Source organism: Triticum urartu, chromosome 2A (assembly GCF_056163025.1).
Source record: "Triticum urartu cultivar PI428250 chromosome 2A, HENAU_Tu73, whole genome shotgun sequence".
In the NCBI taxonomy this organism is placed as follows: Eukaryota; Viridiplantae; Streptophyta; class Magnoliopsida; order Poales; family Poaceae; genus Triticum; species Triticum urartu.
This window is the reverse complement of record NC_141874.1, coordinates 600,811,442-600,831,777: the sequence shown is the minus strand read 5'-3', so window position 1 is coordinate 600,831,777 and position 20,336 is coordinate 600,811,442. Positions and strand designations below refer to the sequence as shown.

The 20,336-nt window shown below is 42.3% G+C and overlaps 1 protein-coding gene across 2 annotated transcripts; it reads left to right on the top strand.

Moving 5' to 3' along the window:
* The first annotated feature begins 2,196 nt into the window (after positions 1 to 2,196).
* Positions 2,197 to 5,146, top strand: LOC147986165 (S-adenosyl-L-methionine-dependent methyltransferases superfamily protein). Of its 2 annotated transcripts, none has more exons than XM_087544517.1 (12): positions 2,197 to 2,517; positions 2,646 to 2,744; positions 2,856 to 2,934; positions 3,033 to 3,130; positions 3,215 to 3,286; positions 3,371 to 3,480; positions 3,624 to 3,734; positions 3,816 to 3,908; positions 4,015 to 4,083; positions 4,274 to 4,362; positions 4,437 to 4,516; positions 4,599 to 5,146. In XM_087544517.1, the coding sequence occupies exons 2-12, from the start codon at positions 2,664 to 2,666 to the stop codon at positions 4,725 to 4,727; spliced, it is 1,011 nt and encodes a 336-aa protein (XP_087400643.1). In that variant the 5' UTR covers positions 2,197 to 2,517; positions 2,646 to 2,663; the 3' UTR covers positions 4,728 to 5,146. The 2 variants fall into 2 exon arrangements, with proteins under 2 accessions (XP_087400643.1, XP_087400644.1); XM_087544518.1 differs by having other exon boundaries at positions 2,202 to 2,517; positions 4,602 to 5,146.
* Positions 5,147 to 20,336: the final 15,190 nt, after the last annotated feature.

Sequence of the window (20,336 nt, the reverse complement as noted above, 5' to 3'; positions counted from 1 at the left end):
TCGTAAAGTTTGACAAATTTTATAGAGAAAGAAATACTAACATTCACAATGTGAAAATATACAACCTCCTCTAGCCCATCCCGTCCCCCCCATTGCTCCTGCGAGTGTCATGAGGGAAAACCTAGCTGCTGACGGGGCCTCCCCTTCTCTGTCCTCTGCCCTCATAAAGGCAATTTTGTTTTTTGAGAAATAATAAAAAAAGGATATTTGTTTTAGGCAAACTCACGAAGCTTTATTCAATCCGTCACAATGTTTAGAAGGACGAACCAAGGATCATCAGGTTGCCCTAACCAAACATGACGACCAACCACTAAAGATAAAGCATGTTTTGCGAGTTGTGTGTTTTGCAATTTGAACTCCTATACTCATGAACAAAAATTACAAACTGAAAAAACTTTAGACCAATAATACTACCTCCTTTCTGATAGCTCCATACTCTGAAGTTCCCCGCAAGATATCAGAGACCACAATTTTGCAATGTGATGCCACTTGAATTTTCTGGACATATAGATTTTCAGCAGGGGCTAGCGATTCTGTGCCGCTAGAGCTTCCAGAGTTGTCGAATCCAGAATCCCTAAACTTGATTGACGAAGCTCCAAGAAATTTACCCCCATGATCACAACATAAAATACCCATTGCCTCAAAATCCTTGTTTTGTCCCACCGTTGCGTCACCATTGAACTTCACACATTCCTCAGGAGGGGCAAGCCAAACAATAGGTCTAGCAATTCTGCTTCTGTTGGCCAGTGTTTTAATCTTGTCAAGTACCTAAATGTCGGAGAGAAATGAGGATATATAAAAAATGTGTTGATAGAGAATGATACATCTCTTCATGAATATTCCTTCTTGTAGTGCTCCAGATGGCCCATAGTGTCAGCACTATTCAAAAGAATTTTTCACGCGATAAAGATTATGCATTGACTAGATCCAATTCTTCGCATTCATATCCTAGTTAGCACACATGTGCTCAACCATCTCCTCGAACGAGAATGACCATGCGTTTCTGGCCATTGAACAATTTAGTAGTGAATGTCGCTAAGAATCTTCAGGTCCACACATCGTACATACGAGGGTGGTGGACATGTCTCTATGATGAAGGAGGTCAGCCATTGGCAAGGGGTGTTGGCACAACCGTCACAAAAATACTTTTAACTTCGATGGTACTTTAATTTTCTACAACGGTGGCCACCCATCAGATTCAGCTGAGATATCCTACCGCCCATCCCCATCTTCTAACCAATTCTGTCTATTGATTTGGTTGTTATCAACATCTTGTTGGACGAACAGAGTGAAATTACCTCTCTTCTCTTTGTCCCATGCCCAGAAATCATCAACTTTTCTTGTGCAAAGTGGGATATTCATAATAGCATTTACATCAAAAGGAATAAACACTTCCTGAACCACTTCTACACATTGGGGGGGGGGGTATTGAACCATTGATGTACTATGCGTCGGCATAACTGCACGTGGGATCCAGTTGTGCGCCCATATGTTAGCAGTTTCTTTTGTACGAATCCTCCTGATAATACCTTGAGCAACAAGAATTGCACGCCAAATCTGCGATGAATGAAAACCTAACTCGGCTTCCAAAAGAGACCTCTCCGGGTAATACAGTGCTTTGAGAATTCTTGCACTTAGGGATGCTAGGTCATGTATTAGACGCCAAGTCCTGCCTTGCCAACAAAGAAAGATAAAAAATCTCAAGGTCTTGAAATCCAAGACCGCCTAAATATTTTGGCCTAGTCATCACATCCTACAAGACCTAGCACGAATTCCTTTTCCCCGTCTTGCTACCCCACAAGAATTGTCGAATGATTAAGTAACACTGTCACATAAACCTCTCGGCAATACGAAGCAAGCCACTGAGTACACTAGGATGACATGTGCAGCTCCCTTGATGAGCATTTCCTTCCCTGGTAAAAGTTTCTCCATCCCACACTTTACCATCTCCCACATTCTGTTGCACAAATATTTTTTAAAATGGGTTTTTGAGACATTTTTTAAAATGTATAATTTTTTTGTGAGTGGTTTTATAAATGGATAGTTTTTGAGACATTTATAAATGGATAAATGAAGCTTACGCTGATCTATCCCAACTTCTCAAAAGTGGCACGCGAGGCTAGCAAGCTGCGTGGAGCAAAGCGGGCTCTGTCCCGCGGCTCAACAATTCGCTCCGGCCTGCTGCGGCCCAGATGGACTCTAGTCCGTGACTCGTTGGTTGGCCCAGTTGCGAGAATCATATCGAGAGCGTCGTCTTCAGCAGCCCCTCGCCGTTCTTGTCCGCCGCCGGAGCTTCTGTACGCGCCGCCGGAGAGCCCGGGCACGTCCCCTAGGCGCGGGTACGATAACACCCAAAGCCCCTCTACACGGCTTCTTCGACGCCGTCCCATACCGGCGCGGTACCGTCGGCGCTCGGTGCGCTACCTCTCCGCATCGCCGGCACCGCCGTTTCCGCCCAACCCCATCGCGTCCCTGCTGCCTCGACCTCGTCCGCAGTTTTCGTGATTGGTTTCTAAGGTATGAGCACTTTCTTCATCCATGATTTGTTAAACCCCGCTGAACCTCGAGAAATTTTCAGCGTGCGCCGGCACGCCGTCCAGATCCGCCCCTGAATTCCCTACCATCGTCTGCGTGTTTATCCGCAGCTGCAGCAGAGGCAGTGCATGGCGGCGGCACCACATCACCTGCTCTATGAATTCGCCAAGGCTGCACTTATCAAGATATTTGCATTTCCTTATGCCACGGTCCGTTCTACGCTCCTCTCTTTCCCGATATCCAATTCGTTCCGGTTAGCCAAGAACTAGCCAGCAGAAACCTGATGCTGGCTTGCTTTTACTCGTTGTGAAATGTTGAAGGTCTGCGACATGTACTGCAACGGCGGAGCTGATACAGAAAAGTGGGCCGATGCCCAAGCCGGTCGCTACATAGGAATTGGTAGGCCGACTCACTATGACCCGAGCCCCTACTTGGTTACTTTGTTCAGACTACCTGAATCTTGTACCTATAGTGAACTTACTGCTTTCTGTGATAAGACGCTTCTGCGTCAGCTGTCAGTAGCGACGACCGTGAACTGTGGGAGAACAAATGGAAACCTTTCACCACTGAGTTCATCGAGTTGAATCCTTCTGCTGTAATATCCTTTCCCCACCCCTTCTTACTTGCACGAAATTGAAGTCTTAAGAGGTGATGACATATATGGTGGTCTGTATAACAGGATGACTTTGAAGCTCAGTTGCAAGAAAAGGGCATCCAAGCAGATATAGTTTGCTGCATGCAGAATTTACAGGCAAGTTGAGTTTTCTCCGCCTCCGGAATATGGCATACTGTTAAGCTTTGCTAATCTTCAAAGTTTGTCCATGTTGAAAGATAGTTATGCTTTGAAAGTGAGGAACACGCAAAGAAGCTTCTCAATAACGTATCATCCTTGCTCAAACCTGGAGGTTATTTCTTTGGCATAATTCCTGATTCATCCACAATATGGTATGGCCCCTCATACCATATATTCTCCGATTTAAAGATTAGTTACGATCTAATCTTTAATATATATATTCTCCAATTTCAAGTTTAGTTTGAACACCACTATTCTGAATCGTTGTGAGTTTAACGGCATTTTAATTTTGTAGGACTAAATATCAAAAGAATGTTGAGGCTTCACATAATAAGGGTCTGAAGGTTGTTCCAAATAGCATCCGCTCTGACAACTACACAATTACCTTCGAAATTGAGGAAGAAAAGTATGAGGCCATCTTCTGTATCAATTTACGTTCAAAAGGTTTTCTATCTTGAGGTTGATGCATTACATCCACATGGCGCAGGTTTCCTTTCTTCGGAAAGAAGTACCAACTCAAATTTGCAAATGAAGCGACGGTTGAGAATCATTGCCTGGTCCACTTTCCCAGCCTTATGAGGTTACAATTTTCTCATTCATTTCCAACATTTGTTGTAGTCTTCCATTCATGTAAACCAACAACTTGGGTCGCAATGTTTTCACAACATTATAATATGTTGGAGCAGATTAGCAAGGGAGGCTGGACTTGAATATGTGGAGATCCAGAACTTAACTGAGTTTTATGATGACAACAGGTGCCCGTATCTTATTGGACGCCTATGTTATTTCCATGAAGTCATTTAATACATAGTGCTTCATAGTAACATTTATTTGCATAAGTTACTTAACTTTTCCTCCTCTTTTCGAAAGAAATGTAGTGTGATTACTATACTAATGAATGGTGGACATATCTGATGGTTTATTTTGGTTCTGACTGACTTCCAGAACACAGTTTGCTCCAATGCTTGGTAGTTGTGGTGCCAATTTGGTTGACCCTCGTGGAAAGCTCATTGCTCGTTCCTATGATATTTTAGGTGGTGTACCCTTTTCGTGCACTGGGTTCATTCTAGTATCCCAATTCGCTCAGTGCTTAATCTGATTTGTGCAGGCCTGTATTCGACTTTTGTATTCCAGAAGCCTGACCCAGATGCAATACCACCCGTTGTAACACCTGACCCAGATGAAGAGGTCTGCTCTTCCTTGCCAAACAGCACTAGATTTTTGTTTACTGTTTCAGTAGTGAGTGTTAGTTAACCCCTGATTGAAACAGCAGGAGCGGCTCTGGAGGCAGCAGGCGGCAGCGGATGATTTGAGACGCCCACAGTCAGAGGTGATTCCGATAGACCCTGATCAGAAAGGGATCCTGGGCCCAGGACCTGCAGATATGAGGCTTAATTAGTTTGCCAGAAAAATTAAGATGTAGATATAGACTTGGGGTAATTCTGCTCCCTCAGTTGATGGTGCATGGTCATGCTTGTGACCTCCCCTGTGTCGCCAGCTGACCTGAAGCTCATGTCAAAAGGGAAAAAGGTTGATCTGAAGCTCACGCGGGTGGTTGATCGTTGATGCAAGTTTGGGCATTCGTTGAAGTCCACCAGGCCAATTTCCATGTGTGCTGTCATCACCAGTAGTCTAATTTCAAGTCATGTTGCATTATGGTCCTAACTAGTAGTACAAGGTTTTTTTTTTTTTGTGTGTAGAGGTACACGTAAGTTGCGTGCTTTGTATAACATGGCTTTTCAGAATTTGGTGGTAGTGTGACTGTGAAAGACTATCTTTCAGATGATACAACTATTGGTGAAAACAGTTTTTAATCAATTGAGTGCAGCATAGCATGGATGCACGCGACAAGCTAGCAAGAGTTATACCAGCTGATTACACAAAGTGGGAATATGATAATGCTGTTGCCAGCATCATTGATACCAACCACCTATTGTCATTTCAAAAAAAAAAACCACCTATTGTGGAATCAATCTACCACTAGCCAATTAAAATAGGGCGACGCTACATGTCCACCGGTGGATTAATTGAAAGATGTGTTATCAATTGCAACAAGGTAGATGTTCCATAGCTCGCTCTGCAACAGTTGCTTTGTTGCAACCATCAAAGCGTTATTTTCGCTTGAATTTTTTTTTGTCTTCATTTTTTTAAACATAGATGATGTTGCGGGAGGCCTTTTGCAATAGAGATGGTGTTGCAGTTTTTTTTTCATCTTCATAGTTTTTGCAACATAGATGATGTTGCGGGAGGACTTTTGCAACATGAATAATGTTGCAGAATTTCTTTCACCGAAAAGATGATGTCATCTGTGGTGTGAATCGACAAATTTCCGCAACAGAGATGATGTTGCGCGGAAGGACTTTTGCAACAAGGCCCTTGTTGCGGAAAAGTATAAAAAAGCATCGTCGACTGGAGCGACGACGGGCATCGGGAGGGGAGGCCGAAGTGGCACATCTCACCGATGGTGGTTGGAGCACAGCTCGGGCGAGCGGGCGTAAGGAGATAGGGAAAGGAGGACTTGGAGAGGAAGAGGAAAGGAGAAAGGACGGCCAGCGATGTCCTTCGACGATCACCGGTGGCGGACTCGTGAAAGCAGCTTGCAGTAGTGTGCAGGATGGCTGGCTTACTGCGGCACTTGTGGCGTGTGGCGGTCGTGGAGCACGGCTGGGAGGATGACATGAATAGTAGATACGGATACAGACAAGAATGTAGTATGATGCTTGGTTCATTTCACACATGACACGTGTTGAACGTTGGAAGCGGTGGACGCGGTGCCTGTAATCCATCGGGTGACGGGAATCTACGCTACGCTCTTGCCGGTGGGTTAATTGAAAACATCCGCTGCCTCCTACGTCGTTGGATTGAGCCACAAATAGCCATCGGATCTCCCCAATAAGATTCGTCGTCAATTACAACAAGGTAGTTGTTGCATGGCTCGCTCTGCAAGAATTGTTTTGTTACAAACCACCAAAGCATTATTTTCGCTCGAAACTTTTATTTTTGTTTTCAATTTTGTTTTGCAACATAGAGATGTTGCGGGAGGACTTCTGCAACAGAGGTGGTGTTGCATTTTTTTCCTCTTCATAGTTTTTGCAGTATAGATGATGTTGTAGGAGGCTTTTGTAACATGAATAATGTTGTAGAATTATTTTTCACTGAAAAGATGATGCCATCTATGGTGTGAATCAAGAAATATCTGCAACAAAGATGATGTTGTGCTGAAGGAAGTTTGCAAGAAGGCCCTTGTTGCGAAAAGTATAAAAAAACATCGTCGGGCGGGGCGACGATGGACAACGAGAGAGGAGGCCGAAGTGGCGTAACTCGCCGATGGTGGTTGGAGCACAGCTCGGCCAAGAGGGCGTAGGGAGAGGGGGAAAGGAGGAGTTGGAGAGGAGAAAGGACTGATAACCCACAAGTATAGGGGATCGCAACAGTTTTCAAGGGCAGAGTATTCAACCCAAATTTATTGATTCAATCCAAGGGGAGGCAAAGAATATTCTCAAGTATCAACAGTAGACTTGTCAATTCAACCACACCTAAAAGACTTAATAGCTGCAGCAAAGTATTTAGTAGCAAAGTAATATGAAAGTAACGGTAACAGTGGCAAAAAAAATAGTATTGGTTTCGTAGTGATTGTAACACTGGCAACGGAAAAGTAACTAAGCAAAGATCAATATGTGAAAAGCTCGTAGGCATTGGATCATTGATGGATAATTATGTTGGATGCGATTCCCCATGCAACAGTTATAACATAGGGTGACACATAACTAGCTTCAGTTCATCAATATAATGTAGGCATGTATTCCGAATATAGTCATACGTGCTTATGGAAAAGAACTTGTATGGCATCTTTTGTCCTACCCTCCCATGGCAGTGGGGTCCTATTGGAAACTAAGGGATATTAAGGCCTCCTTTTAATAGAGTACCGGACCAAAGCATTAACACTTAGTGAATACATGAACTCCTCAAACTACGGTCATCACCGGTAAGTATCCCGATTATTGTCACTTCGGGGTTAATGGATCATAACACATAATATGTGACTATTGACTTGCAAGATAGGATCAAGAACTCACATATATTCATGGAAACATAATAGGTTCAGATATGAAATCATGGCACTCGGGCCCTAGTGACAGGCATTAAGCATAGCAAAGTCATAGCAACATCAATCTCAGAACATAATGGATACCAGGGATCAAACCCTAACAAAACTAACTTGATTACATGATAAATCTCATCCAACCCATCACCGTCCAGCAAGCCTACAATGGAATTACTCATGCACGACGGTGAGCATCATGAAATTGGTGATGGAGGAAGGTTGATGATGACGATGGCGACGGATTCCCCTCTCCGGAGCCCCGAACGGACTCCAGACCAGCCCTCCCAAAAGAGATTAGGGCTTGGCGGCAGCTCCGTATCGTAAAACGCGTTGAATACTTCTCTTTGATTTTGTTTCTCCCCGAACGTGAATATATAGAGTTAGAGTTGAGGTCGGTGGAGCATCAGGGGGCCCACGAGGCAGGGGGCGCGCCCCAGGGGGGTGTGCGCGCCCCCACCCTCGTGGATAGGGTGTGGGCCCCCTGACGTAGATTATTTTGCCAGTATTTTTTATATATTCCAAAAATATTCTCTATGAAGTTTCAGGTCATTCCGAGAACTTTTATTTCTGCATAAAAATAACACCATGGCAATTCTGCCGAAAACAGCGTCAGTCCGGGTTAGTTCCATTCAAATCATGCAAGTTAGAGTCCAAAACAAGGTCAAAAGTTTTTGGAAAAGTAGATACGATGGTGACGTATCAACTCCCCCAAGCTTAAACCTTTGCTTGTCCTCAAGAAATTCAGTTGACAAACTGAAAGTGATAAAGAAAAACTTTTACAAACTCTGTTTGATCTTGTTGTTGTAAATATGTAAAGCCAGTATTCAAGTTTTCAGTGAAGATTATGAACTAACCATATTCACAATAACATTTAGGTCTCATGTTTACTCATATAAATAGCATAATCAACTAGCGAGCAATAATAGTAAATCTCGGATGACAACACTTTCTCAAAACAATTATAATATGATATAACAAGATGGTATCTCGCTAGCCCTTTCTGAGACCGCAAAACATAAATGCAGAGCACCTCTGCAGATCAAGGACTGACTAAACATTGTAATTCATGGTAAAAGAGATCCAGTCACAGTCATACTCAATGTAAACTAATAGTAATACATGCAAATGACAGTGGTGCTCTCCAACGGTGCTTTTTAATAAGAGGATGATGACTCAACATAAAAGTAAATAGATAGGCCCTTCTCAAAGGGAAGCAGGGATTTGTAGAGGTGCTAGAGCTCGATTTTGAAATAGAGATAAATAATATTTTAAGTGGTATACTTTCATTGTCAACATAACAACCGAGAGATCTCGATATCTTCCATGCTACACACATTATAGGCAGTTCCCAAACAGAATGGTAAAGTTTATACTCCCCCTACCACCAACAAACATCAATCCATGGCTTGTCCGAAACAATGGGTGCCTCCAACTAACAACAATCCTGGGGGAGTTTTGTTTGCAATTATTTTGATTTGGTTAGAGCATGGGACTGGGCATCCCGGTTACCAGCCATTTTCTCGTGAGTGAGGAGCGGAGTCCACTCCTCTTGAGAATAACCCGCCTAGCATGGAAGATATAGACAACCCTAGTTGATACATGAGCTATTCGAGCATACAAAGTAGGATTTCATTTGAAGGCTTAGAGTTTGGCACATACAAATTTACTTGGAACAGCAGGTAGATACCGCATATAGGAAGGTATAGTGGACTCATATGGAATAACTTTTGGGGTTTATGGAAGTGGATGCACAAGCAGTATTCCCGCTTAGTACAAGTGAAGGCTAGAAAGAGACTGGGAAGCGACCAGCTAGAGAGCGGCAACAGTCATGAACATGCATTAAAATTAACCAACATTGAGTGCAAGCATGAGTAGGATATAATTCACCATGAACATAAATATCGTGGAGGCTATGTTGATTTTGTTTCAACTACATGCGTGAACATGTGCCAAGTCAAGCTACTCGAATCGTTCAAAGGAGGATACCACCCAATCATACCACATCACAACCATTTTAATAGCATGTTGGCACGCAAGGTAAACCATTATAAACTCCTAGCTAATTAAGCATGGCATGAGCAACTATAATCTCTAATTTTCATTGTAAACATGTTTCATTCATAATAGGCTGAATCAGGAACGATGAACTAATCATATTTACAAAAACAAGATAGGTCGAGTTCATACCAGCTTCTCTCATCTCAATCAGTCCATCATATATCGTCATTATTGCATTTCACTTGCACGACCGAACGGTGTGGATAATAATAATAGTGCACGTGCATTGGACTAAGCTAGAATCTGCAAGCATTCAATATAAAGGAGAATACAAGGTAATATGGGCTCTTTGTTAAGTCAATCAATAATGCATATAAGAGCCACTCAACATTTTCATCATGGTCTTCTCCTCCTGACCCCCAAAGAAGAAGAAAGGAAATAAAACTATTTACACGGGAAAGCTCCCAACAAGCAAAAGAAAAACGAGAAATCTTTTTGGTTTTTCTTTTAATTATTACTACTACATGCATGGAAAGTAAACTAGCTAAAAGCTACAACTATTTTTTTGTTTTTCTTAAGGTTTTTCAAACACACAAGAAGAATGCTGGAAAAGAAAATAAACTAGCATGGATAGTACAATGAAAAAGTATGAGCACTGACAACTGGCATGAGTGTGTGAACATGAATGTAATGTCGGTGAGAGATACGTACTTCCCCAAGCTTAGTCCTTTGGCCTAAGTTGGTCTATGCCATGGATCAAAGTGGTCCCCTCCAGTCTACTGAGGAGGATCCTTGGGGTGTCACTGGTTGGCGATCTCCTCCAGATCCCACTGATAAACAGACTGTCGATAAGGGTCAGGAGATGGTTCTGGCTCAGGCTCTTGGGATTGTGTTCGCTCCCAATATGCATAAGTGTCATCGGGCAGGATGATGTATGTGCCTGAATAAATGTCAAACAAAGAAGATGCAGGCAGGGTAATAATCTGACAAGTCTTTTCACTGAATACAAGGTTATAAATGAGTCTCTTCTCCTTATCATCGCAAATAAAATCATGTTCTACCATACTTTTATAGTCTAAGAAAAGAGGGGGCAGCACATTTTCTTATTTCTCATAGTGTCTAATAGGTATCTCAAAATACTTAGCAAGACGTGAAGCAAAGATACCTCCAAAATGGGGCCCTTTGCACGGTTTAGACTCAACCGTTTAGCAACCATAGCACCTAAACTGAAAGTTCTGTCACGGAGTAAAGCATGGCACAATATGGCGAGGTCAGGAGCACTGAGGCCCCCACTGTTCCTGCGGCCAATTAAACATCTACTAGCAAATATTGCATAGTAACGTAGAACAGGAAAATGTATGCTAGTAGTTCTTGCATCCGACACTTTTTCTCGTTTCCCCTACAGCAATCATATCAATAAATCGTGCCACATCCCTAGGATGTGGTTCCTCGATGCTTCCCTCAAAAGGCAACTTGCAAACCACACAAAAATCATAAAGTGATATATCCTTAAACTCATCATATAAATAAAAATCCACTGAAGGTGGCGATCTCCTAGCATGGAAATGAAAATTTTGCACAAAACTATTAGTGAGTAGGAGATACTGTTCGAGTTGGTCGTGGAGGAAGTCGGTGAGGTCCGCATTCTCAGCTAAATAATAAAAGTCTTCATAAATCCCGGCTGCTCTCAAGAACTCATCACAAGGCCATTCGCACGGCCGAACCTCCGTAGTGTGAGGGAGATTATATTTGGGCTTCTTATTCTCTTCACTTTGCCTATCCTTCGAGCTTCGGCTCGAAGAGCCCCTCAACAATCTCTTCATCATTTCCTCTGAAAAATTTCTGAAATTTTTAGTAACTCAAAATAAAAGTGAACCAAACTCAACAAGATTGATAGCAACTACTCCCACAAGTGCCTAGAGGCCATATCATGCATTAAAACTACTTTTGACCACATAAATTTGACATGCAAGCTCAAGAACAGGGTCACCTAAGCAGCAAAAAATTACAATAAATAAAGCACTAGAACAAGAACTAATTGGACCATTGGAGGAGTCACATACCGAAGAACAATCCCCAAAGCAGTTTTGTGAATGGAGCTTTGAGCAAGGAGATCGAAAATGGCAGCAAGATGAGCTAGAACTCGGGTTTGAGCTGGTGGTTGATTTTTTCTGGAGGAAGACGAAGTGTGTGGGTGTAAGAATAAGTGGATGGGGCCCACGTGGGGTCCACGAGGCAGAGGGGCGCGCCCCAGGGGGGTGGGCACGCCCTCCACCCTCGTGAGCACATGGTGGGTCCCCCTGGTGTGTTCTCAGTGCCGAATATTCTTAAATATTCTAGAAAAAATCATATTAATTTTTCAGGACATTTGGAGAACTTTTATTTTCAGGGTATTTTTTATTGCAATGATAATTTAGAAAACAGACAGAAAATACTATTTTTGTTTTTTTAATCTAAATAACCGTAAGTAAAAAGAGAGTACAGAGAGTTGTGCTTTCTAACTTCATCCATCTCATGCTCATCAAAAGGAATCCACTAACAGGGTTGATCAAGTCTTGTTAACAAACTCTTTTCGAATAACATGAAACCGGAGAATTTTCGAATAACACTAGGTTACCTCAACGGGGATGTGCATGTCCCCAACAATAAGAATCTCATATTTCTTCTTGACAGCAGGAAGAGGAAATTCAAAACCTCCAATAGTAATCGTTGAAGTTTTTCCAATAGAATTAATACTGTGGACTTGAGGTTGTTTCCTCGGTAAGTGTACTGTATGCTCATTACCATTAACATGAAAAGTGACATGGCATTTGTTGCAATCAATAACAGCCCCTGCAGTATTAAAAAAGGGTCTACCAAGAATAATAGACATACTATCGTCCTCGGGAATATCAAGAATAACAAAGTCCATTAAAATAGTAACGTTTGTAACCACAAGAGGCATATCCTCACAAATACCGACAGGTATAGCAGTTGATTTATCAGCCATTTGCAAAGATATTTCAGTAGGTGTCAACTTATTCAAATCAAGTCTACGATATAAAGAGAGAGGCATAACACTAACACCGGCTCCAAGATCACATAAAGCAGTTTTAACATAGTTTCTTTTAATGGAGCATGGTATAGTTGGTACTCATGGATCTCCAAGTTTCTTTGGTATTCCACCCTTAAAAGTATAATTAGCAAGCATGATGGAAATTTCAGCTTTCGGTATCTTTCTTTTATTTGTAACAATATCTTTCATATACTTAGCATAAGGATTCATTTTAAGCATATCATTCAAATGCATACGCACAAAGATAGGTCTAATCATTTCAGCAAAGCGCTCAAAATCCTCATCATCCTTTTTCTTGGATGGTTTAGGAGGAAAAGACATGGGTTTCTGAACCCATGGTTCTCTTTCTTTACCGTGCTTCCTAGCTACAAAGTCTCTCTTATCATAACGTTGATTCTTTGATTGTGGGTTATCAAGATCAACAACAGGTTCCATCTCTACATCATTGTCATTGCTAGGTTGAGCATCAACATGAACATCATCATTAACAATATCAATAGGTTCATGTTCATTACCAGATTGTGTTTCAGCATCAGAAATAGAAATATCATTGGGATTCTCTGGTGTGTCAACAACATGTTTACTAGAAGCATGCAAAGTTCTATCATCTTTCTTTTTCTTCTTCTTAGAAGAACTAGGTGCATCAACATTAGTTCTCTGAGAATCTTGCTCAATTCTCTTAGGGTGGCCCTCAGGATACAAAGGTTCCTAAGTCATTTTACCCCCTCTAGTCATAACTCTAACAGCATTATCATTTTTCTTATCATTTAATTTATTGAGCAAATCATTCTGAGCTTTAAGCACTTGTTCTACTTGAGTGGTAACCATAGAAGCATGTTTACAAATAAGTTTAAATCACCTTTAACTCTAGACATATAATCACTCAAGTGTTCAATCATATAAGCATTGTGTTTCAATTGTCTGCCAACATAAGCATTAAAGTCTTCTTATTTAACCATAAAATTATCAAACTCATCCAAGCATTGGCTAGCAAACTTAGTGGATGGGATTTCACCCTTATCTAATCTATAGAGAGAATTTACCTTTACTACCTGTGTCGGGTTATCAAGACCATGTATTTCTTCAATAGGTGGTAAATTCTTATCATCTTCAGCTTTAATACCTTTGTCTTTCATAGATTTCTTTGCCTCTTGCATATCTTCAGGACTGATAAATAGAATACCCCTTTTCTTTGGAGTTGGCTTAGGAGTTGGTTCAGGAAGTGTCCAATCATTTTCATTACTCAACATATTATTCAATAGCAATTCAGCTTGCTCAACAGTTCTTTCCCTGAAAACACAACGAGCACAACTATCCAGGTGGTCTCTGGAAGCATCTGTTAGTCCATTATAAAAGATATCAAGTATTTCATTTTTCTTGAGAGCACGATCAGGCAAAGCATTAAGTAATTGGAGAAGCCTCCCCCAAGCTTGTGGGAGATGCTCTTCTTCAATTTGCACAAAATTATGTATTTCCCTTAAGGCAGCTTGTTTCTTATGAGTGGGGAAATATTTAGCAGAGAAGTAATAAATCATATCCTTGGGACTACGCACACAACCAGGATCAAGAGAATTAAACCATATCTTAGCATCACCCTTTAATGAGAACGGAAATATCTTAAGGACATAATAGTAGCGAGTTTTCTCATCATTAGTGAATAGGGTGGCTATATCATTTAATTTAGTAAGATGTGCCACAACAGTTTCAGATTCATAGCCATGAAAAGGATCATATTCAACCAAAGTAATTAACTCAGGATTGACAGAGAAATCATAATCCTTATCAGAGATACAGATAGGTGAAGTAGCAAAAGTAGGGTCATGTTTCATTCTAGCATTCAAGTATTTTTCTTTTAGCTTAGCTAACAGTTTCTTAAGATCATATCTATCATTGCAAGATAAAAAATCTCTAGCAGTTTCTTCATCCATAACATAACCCTCAAGCACAACATGCAATTCATATCTAGGGGGAGAATCTTCATCATCACTTTCATCAATATTATCAGTTTCAATAATTTCATTCTCTCTAACCCTAGCAAGTTGTTCATCAAGAAATTCACCTAGTGGCGCAGTATTATCAAGCATAGAAGTAGTCTCATCATAAGCATCATGCAAAGTAGAAGTGGCATCATCAATAACATGCGACATATCAGAATGAATAGCATGAGTAGGTGTCGCAAGTTTACTCATAACAGAAGGTGAATCAAGTGCAGAGCTAGATGGTCGTTCCTTACCTCCCCTCCTAGTTGAGGGAAAAATCTTGGTTCTTTCATCTTTAAAGTTCCTCATAGTGATCAACAGATATAAATCCCAAGTGACTCAAAGAATAGAGCTATGCTCCCCGGCAACGGCGCCAGAAAATAGTCTTGATAACCCACAAGTATAGGGGATCACAACGGTTTTCGAGGGTAGAGTATTCAACCCAAATTTATTGATTCAACACAAGGGGAGCCAAAGAATATTCTCAAGTATTAACAGTTGAATTGTCAATTCAACCGCACCTGAAAGACTTATCTACAACAAAGTATTTAGTAGCAAAGTGATATGGAAGTAACAGTAATAGTAGCAAAAATAATAGTATTGGTTTTGTAGTGATTGTAACAGTGGCAACGGAAAAGTAACTAAGAAAAGATCAATATGTGAAAAGCTTGTAGGCATTGGATCAGTGATGGATAATTATGTCGGATGCGATTCCTCATGCAACAGTTATAACATAGGGTGACACAGAACTAGCTCCAGTTCATCAATGTAATGTAGGCATGTATTCCGAATATAGTCATACGTGCTTATGGAAAAGAACTTGCATGCCATCTTTTGTCCTACCCTCCCGTGGCAGCGGGGTCCTATTGGAAACTAAGGGATATTAAGGCCTCCTTTTAATAGAGTACCGGACCAAAGCATTAACACTTAGTGAATACATGAACTCCTCAAACTACGGTCATCACCGGTAAATATCCCGATTATTGTCACTTCGGGGTTAACGGATAATAACACATAATAGGTGACTATTGACTTGCAAGATAGGATCAAGAACTCACATATATTCATGGAAACATAATAGGTTCAGATCTGAAATCATGGCACTCGGGCCCTAGTGACAAGCATTAAGCATGGCAAAGTCATAGCAACATCAATCTCAGAACATAATGGATACTAGGGATCAAACCCTAACAAAACTAACTCGACTACATGATAAGTCTCATCCAACCCATCACTGTCTAGCAAGCCTATGATGGAATTACCCACGCACGGTGGTGAGCATCATGAAATTGGTGATGGAGGAAGGTTAATGATGACGATGGCGACGGATTCCCCTCTCCGAAGCCCCGAACGGACTCCATATCAGCCCTCCCGAGAGAGATTAGGGCTTGGCGGTGGCTCTGTATCGTAAAACGTGATGAATCCTTCTCTCTGATTTTTTTTATCCCCGAACGTGAATATATAGAGTTGGAGTTGAGGTCGGTGGAGCATCAGGGGGCCCATGAGGCAGGGGGCGCGCCCCCACCCTCGTGGACATGGTGTGGCCCCCCTAACGCAGATTTTTTTGCCAGTATTTTTTATATATTCCAAAAATATTCTCCGTGAAGTTTCAGGTCATTCCGAGAACTTTTATTTCTGCACAAAAATAACACCATGGCAATTCTGCTGAAAACAGCGTCAGTCAGGGTTAGTTCCATTCAAATCATGCAAGTTAGAGTTAAAAATGTTGGAAATATGCCCTAGAGGCAATAATAAATTGGTTATTATTATATATTTCCTTGTTCATGATAATCGTTTATTATCCATGCTATAATTGTATTGATAGGAAACTCAGATACATGTGTGGATACATAGACAACACCATGTCCCTAGTAAGCCTCTAGTTGACTAGCTCGTTGATCAATAGATGGTTACGGTTTCCTGACCATGGACATTGGATGTCATTGATAACGGGATCACGTCATTAGGAGAATGATGTGATGGACTAAGACCCAATCCTAAGCCTAGCACAAAGATCGTGTAGTTCGTATGCTAAAGCTTTTCTAATGTCAAGTATCATTTCCTTAGACCATGAGATTGTGCAACTCCCAGATACCGTAGGAGTGCTTTGGGTGTGCCAAACGTCACAACGTAACTGGGTGGCTATAAAGGTACATTACAGGTATCTTCGAAAGTGTCTGTTGGGTTGGCACGAATCGAGACTGGGATTTGTCACTCCGTGTAAACGGAGAGGTATCTCTGGGCCCACTCGGTAGGACATCATCATATGCGCAATGTGACCAAGGAGTTGATCACGGGATGATGTGTTACGGAACGAGTAAAGAGACTTGCCGGTAACGAGATTGAACAAGGTATAGGGATACCGACGATCGAATCTCGGGCAAGTACAATACCGCTGGACAAAGGGAATTGTATACGGGATTGATTGAGTCCTTGACATCATGGTTCATCTGATGAGATCATCGTGGAACATGTGGGAGCCAACATGGGTATCCAGATCCCGCTGTTGGTTATTGACCGGAGAACGTCTCGGTCATGTCTGCATGTCTCCCGAACCCGTAGGGTCTACACACTTAAGGTTCGATGACGCTAGGGTTATAAAGGAAGCTTGTATGTGGTTACCGAATGTTGTTCGGAGTCCCGGATGAGATCTCGGATGTCACGAGGAGTTCCGGAATGGTCTGGAGGTAAAGATTTATATATAGGAAGTCCTGTTTCGGCCATCGGGACGAGTTTCGGGGTCATCGATATTGTACCGGGACCACCGGAAGGGTCCCGGGGGCCCACCGGGTGGGACCACCTGCCCCGGGGGCCACATGGGCTGTAGGGGGTGCGCCTTGGCCTACATGGGCCAAGGGCACCAGCCGCAAGAGGCCCATGCGCCTGGGGAAACCCTAAAGGAAGAGTCCCAGAAGGGGAAGGCACCTCTTAGGTGCCTTGGGGGGGGGGGGAAGGACTCCTCCCCTGGCCGCCGCCCCCTAGGAGATTGGATCTCCTAGGGCTGGCGCACCCCCCCCTTTGGGATCCCTATATATAGTGAGGGTAGGAGGGCCTCTTGAGACACCTTTTGCCTTTGGTGCAGCCCTCCCTCTCTCCCAAGTCCTTCTCCTCTCCCGTGGTGCTTGGCGAAGCCCTGCAGGATTGCCACGCTCCTCCACCACCACCATGCCGTTGTGCTGCTGTTGGATGGAGTCTTCCTCAACCTCTCCCTCTCTCCTTGCTGGATCAAGGCGTGGGAGACGTCACCGGGCTGTACGTGTGTTGAACGCGGAGGTGCCGTGCGTTCGGCACTTGGTCATCGGTGATTTGAATCACGACGAGTACGACTCCATCAACCCCGTTCACTTGAACGCTTCCGCTTAGCGATCTACAAGGGTATGTAGATGCACTCTCCTTCCCCTCGTTGCTGGTTTCTCCATAGATAGATCTTGGTGATACGTAGGAAAATTTTGAATTTATGCTACGTTCCCCAACAGTGGCATCATGAGCTTGGTCCATTGCGTAGATTCTATGCACGAGTAGAACACAAAGTAGTTGTGGGCGTTGATTTTTTTCAATATGCTTGCCGTTACTAGTCTTATCTTGATTCGGCGGCATCGTGGGATGAAGCGGCCCGGACCGACCTTACACGTACTCTTACGTGAGACTGGTTCCACCGACTGACATGCACTAGTTGCATAAGGTGGCTAGCGGGTGTCTGTCTCTCCCACTTTAGTCAGATCGGATTCGATGAAAAGGGTCCTTATGAAGGGTAAATAGCAATTGGCATATCACGTTGTGGTCTTTGCGTAGGTAAGAAACGTTCTTGCTAGAAACCCATAGCAGCCACGTAAAACATGCAAACAACAATTAGAGGACGTCTAACTTATTTTTGCAGGGTATGCTATGTGATGTGATATGGCCAAAGGATGTGATGAATGATATATGTGATGTATGAGATTGATCATGTTCTTGTAATAGGAATCACGACTTGCATGTCGATGAGTATGACAACCGGCAGGAGCCATAGGAGTTGTCTTTATTTATTTATGACCTGCGTGTCAACATAAACGTCATGTAATTACTTTACTTTATTGCTAACCGTTAGCTGTAGTAGTAGAAGTAATAGATGACGTGACAACTTCATGAAGACACGATGATGGAGATCATGGTGTCATGCCGGTGACGATGATGATCATGGAGCCCCGAAGATGGAGATCAAAAGGAGCAATATGATATTGGCCATATCATGTCACTATTTGATTGCATGTGATGTTTATCATGTTTATACATCTTATTTGCTTAGAACGATGGTAGTAAATAAGATGATCCCTTACAACAATTTCAAGAAGTGTTCTCCCCTAACTGTGCACCGTTGCTACAGTTCGTCGTTTCGAAGCACCACGTGTTGATCGGGTGTGATAGATCCTTACGTTCACATACAACGGGTGTAAGACAGTTTTACACATGCAAAAACACTTAGGGTTAACTTGACGAGCCTAGCATGTACAGACATGGCCTCGGAACACAGAAGACCGAAAGGTCGAGCATGAGTCATATAGAAGATACGATCAACATGAAGATGTTCACCGACGTTGACTAGTCCGTCTCACGTGTTGATCAGACACGGCCTAGTTGACTCGGATCATGTAATCACTTAGATGACTAGAGGGATGTCTATCTGAGTGGGAGTTCATAAGATGAACTTAATTATCCTGAACATAGTCAAAAAGGATTTTGCATATTATGTCGTAGCTCACGTTTCAGTTCTACTGTTTAGATATGTTCCTAGAGAAAAATTAGTTGAAAGTTGATAGTAGCAATTATGTGGACTAGGTTCGTAAACTGAGGATTGTCCTCATTGCTTCTTAGAAGGCTTATGTCCTTAATGCACCGCTCAGTGTGCTAAACCTCGAACGTTGTCTGTGGATGTTGCGAACATCTGACATACACGTTTTGATAACTACATGATAGTTCAGTTAAACGGTTTAGAGTTGAGGCACCAAAGACGTTTTTGAAACGTCACGAAACATATGAGATGTTTTGAGGGCTGAAATTGGAATTTCAGGCTCGTGCCCACGTCAAGAGGTATAAGACCTCCGACGATTTTCTTAACCTGCAAACTAAGGAGAAAAGCTCAATTGTTGAGCTTGTGCTCGGATTGTCTGAGTACAACAATCATTTGAATCAAGTGGGAGTTGATCTTCCAGATAAGATAGTGATGTTTCTCCGAAGTCATTACCACCAAGCTGCTAGAGCTTCATGATGAACTATAATATATCGGGGACATGTATGATGATCCTTGAGATGTTCGTGATGTTTGACACCACAAAAGTAGAAATCAAGAAGGAGCATCAATTGTTGATGGTTGGTGAAACCACTAGTTTCAAGAAGGGCAAGGGCACAAAGGGATACTTCATAAAACGGCAATTCAGCTGCTGCTCTAGTGAAGAAACCCAAGGTTGAACCCAAACCCGAGACTAAGTGCTTCTGTAATAAAGGGAACAGCCACTGGAGCAGAATTACCCTAGATACTTGGTAGATTAGAAGGCTGGCAAGGTCGATAGAAGTATATTGGATATACATTATGTTAATGTGTACTTTACTAGTACTCCTAGTAGCACCAGGGTATTAGATACCGGTTCAGTTGCTAAGTGTTAGTAACTCGAAATAAAAGCTACGGAATAAACGGAGACTAGCTAAAGGTGAGCTGACGATATGTGTTGGAAGTGTTCTCAATGTTGATATGATCAAGCATCGCACGCTCCCTCTACCATCGAGATTGGTGTTTGCGTTGAGCATAGACATGATTGGATTATGTCTATCGCAATACGGTTATTCATTTAAGGAGAATAATGGTTACTCTGTTTATTTGAATAATACCTTCAATGG

Coding starts and splice junctions, on each gene's coding strand:
- LOC147986165 (XM_087544517.1), top strand. CDS start 2,664: ATGGCGGCGGCACCACATCACCTGCTCTATGAATTCGCCAAGGCTGCA. Junction 3,481..3,623: donor CCTGATTCATCCACAATATG/GTATGGCCCCTC, acceptor TTAATTTTGTAG/GACTAAATATCAAAAGAATG. Junction 3,735..3,815: donor TTCGAAATTGAGGAAGAAAA/GTATGAGGCCAT, acceptor CACATGGCGCAG/GTTTCCTTTCTTCGGAAAGA.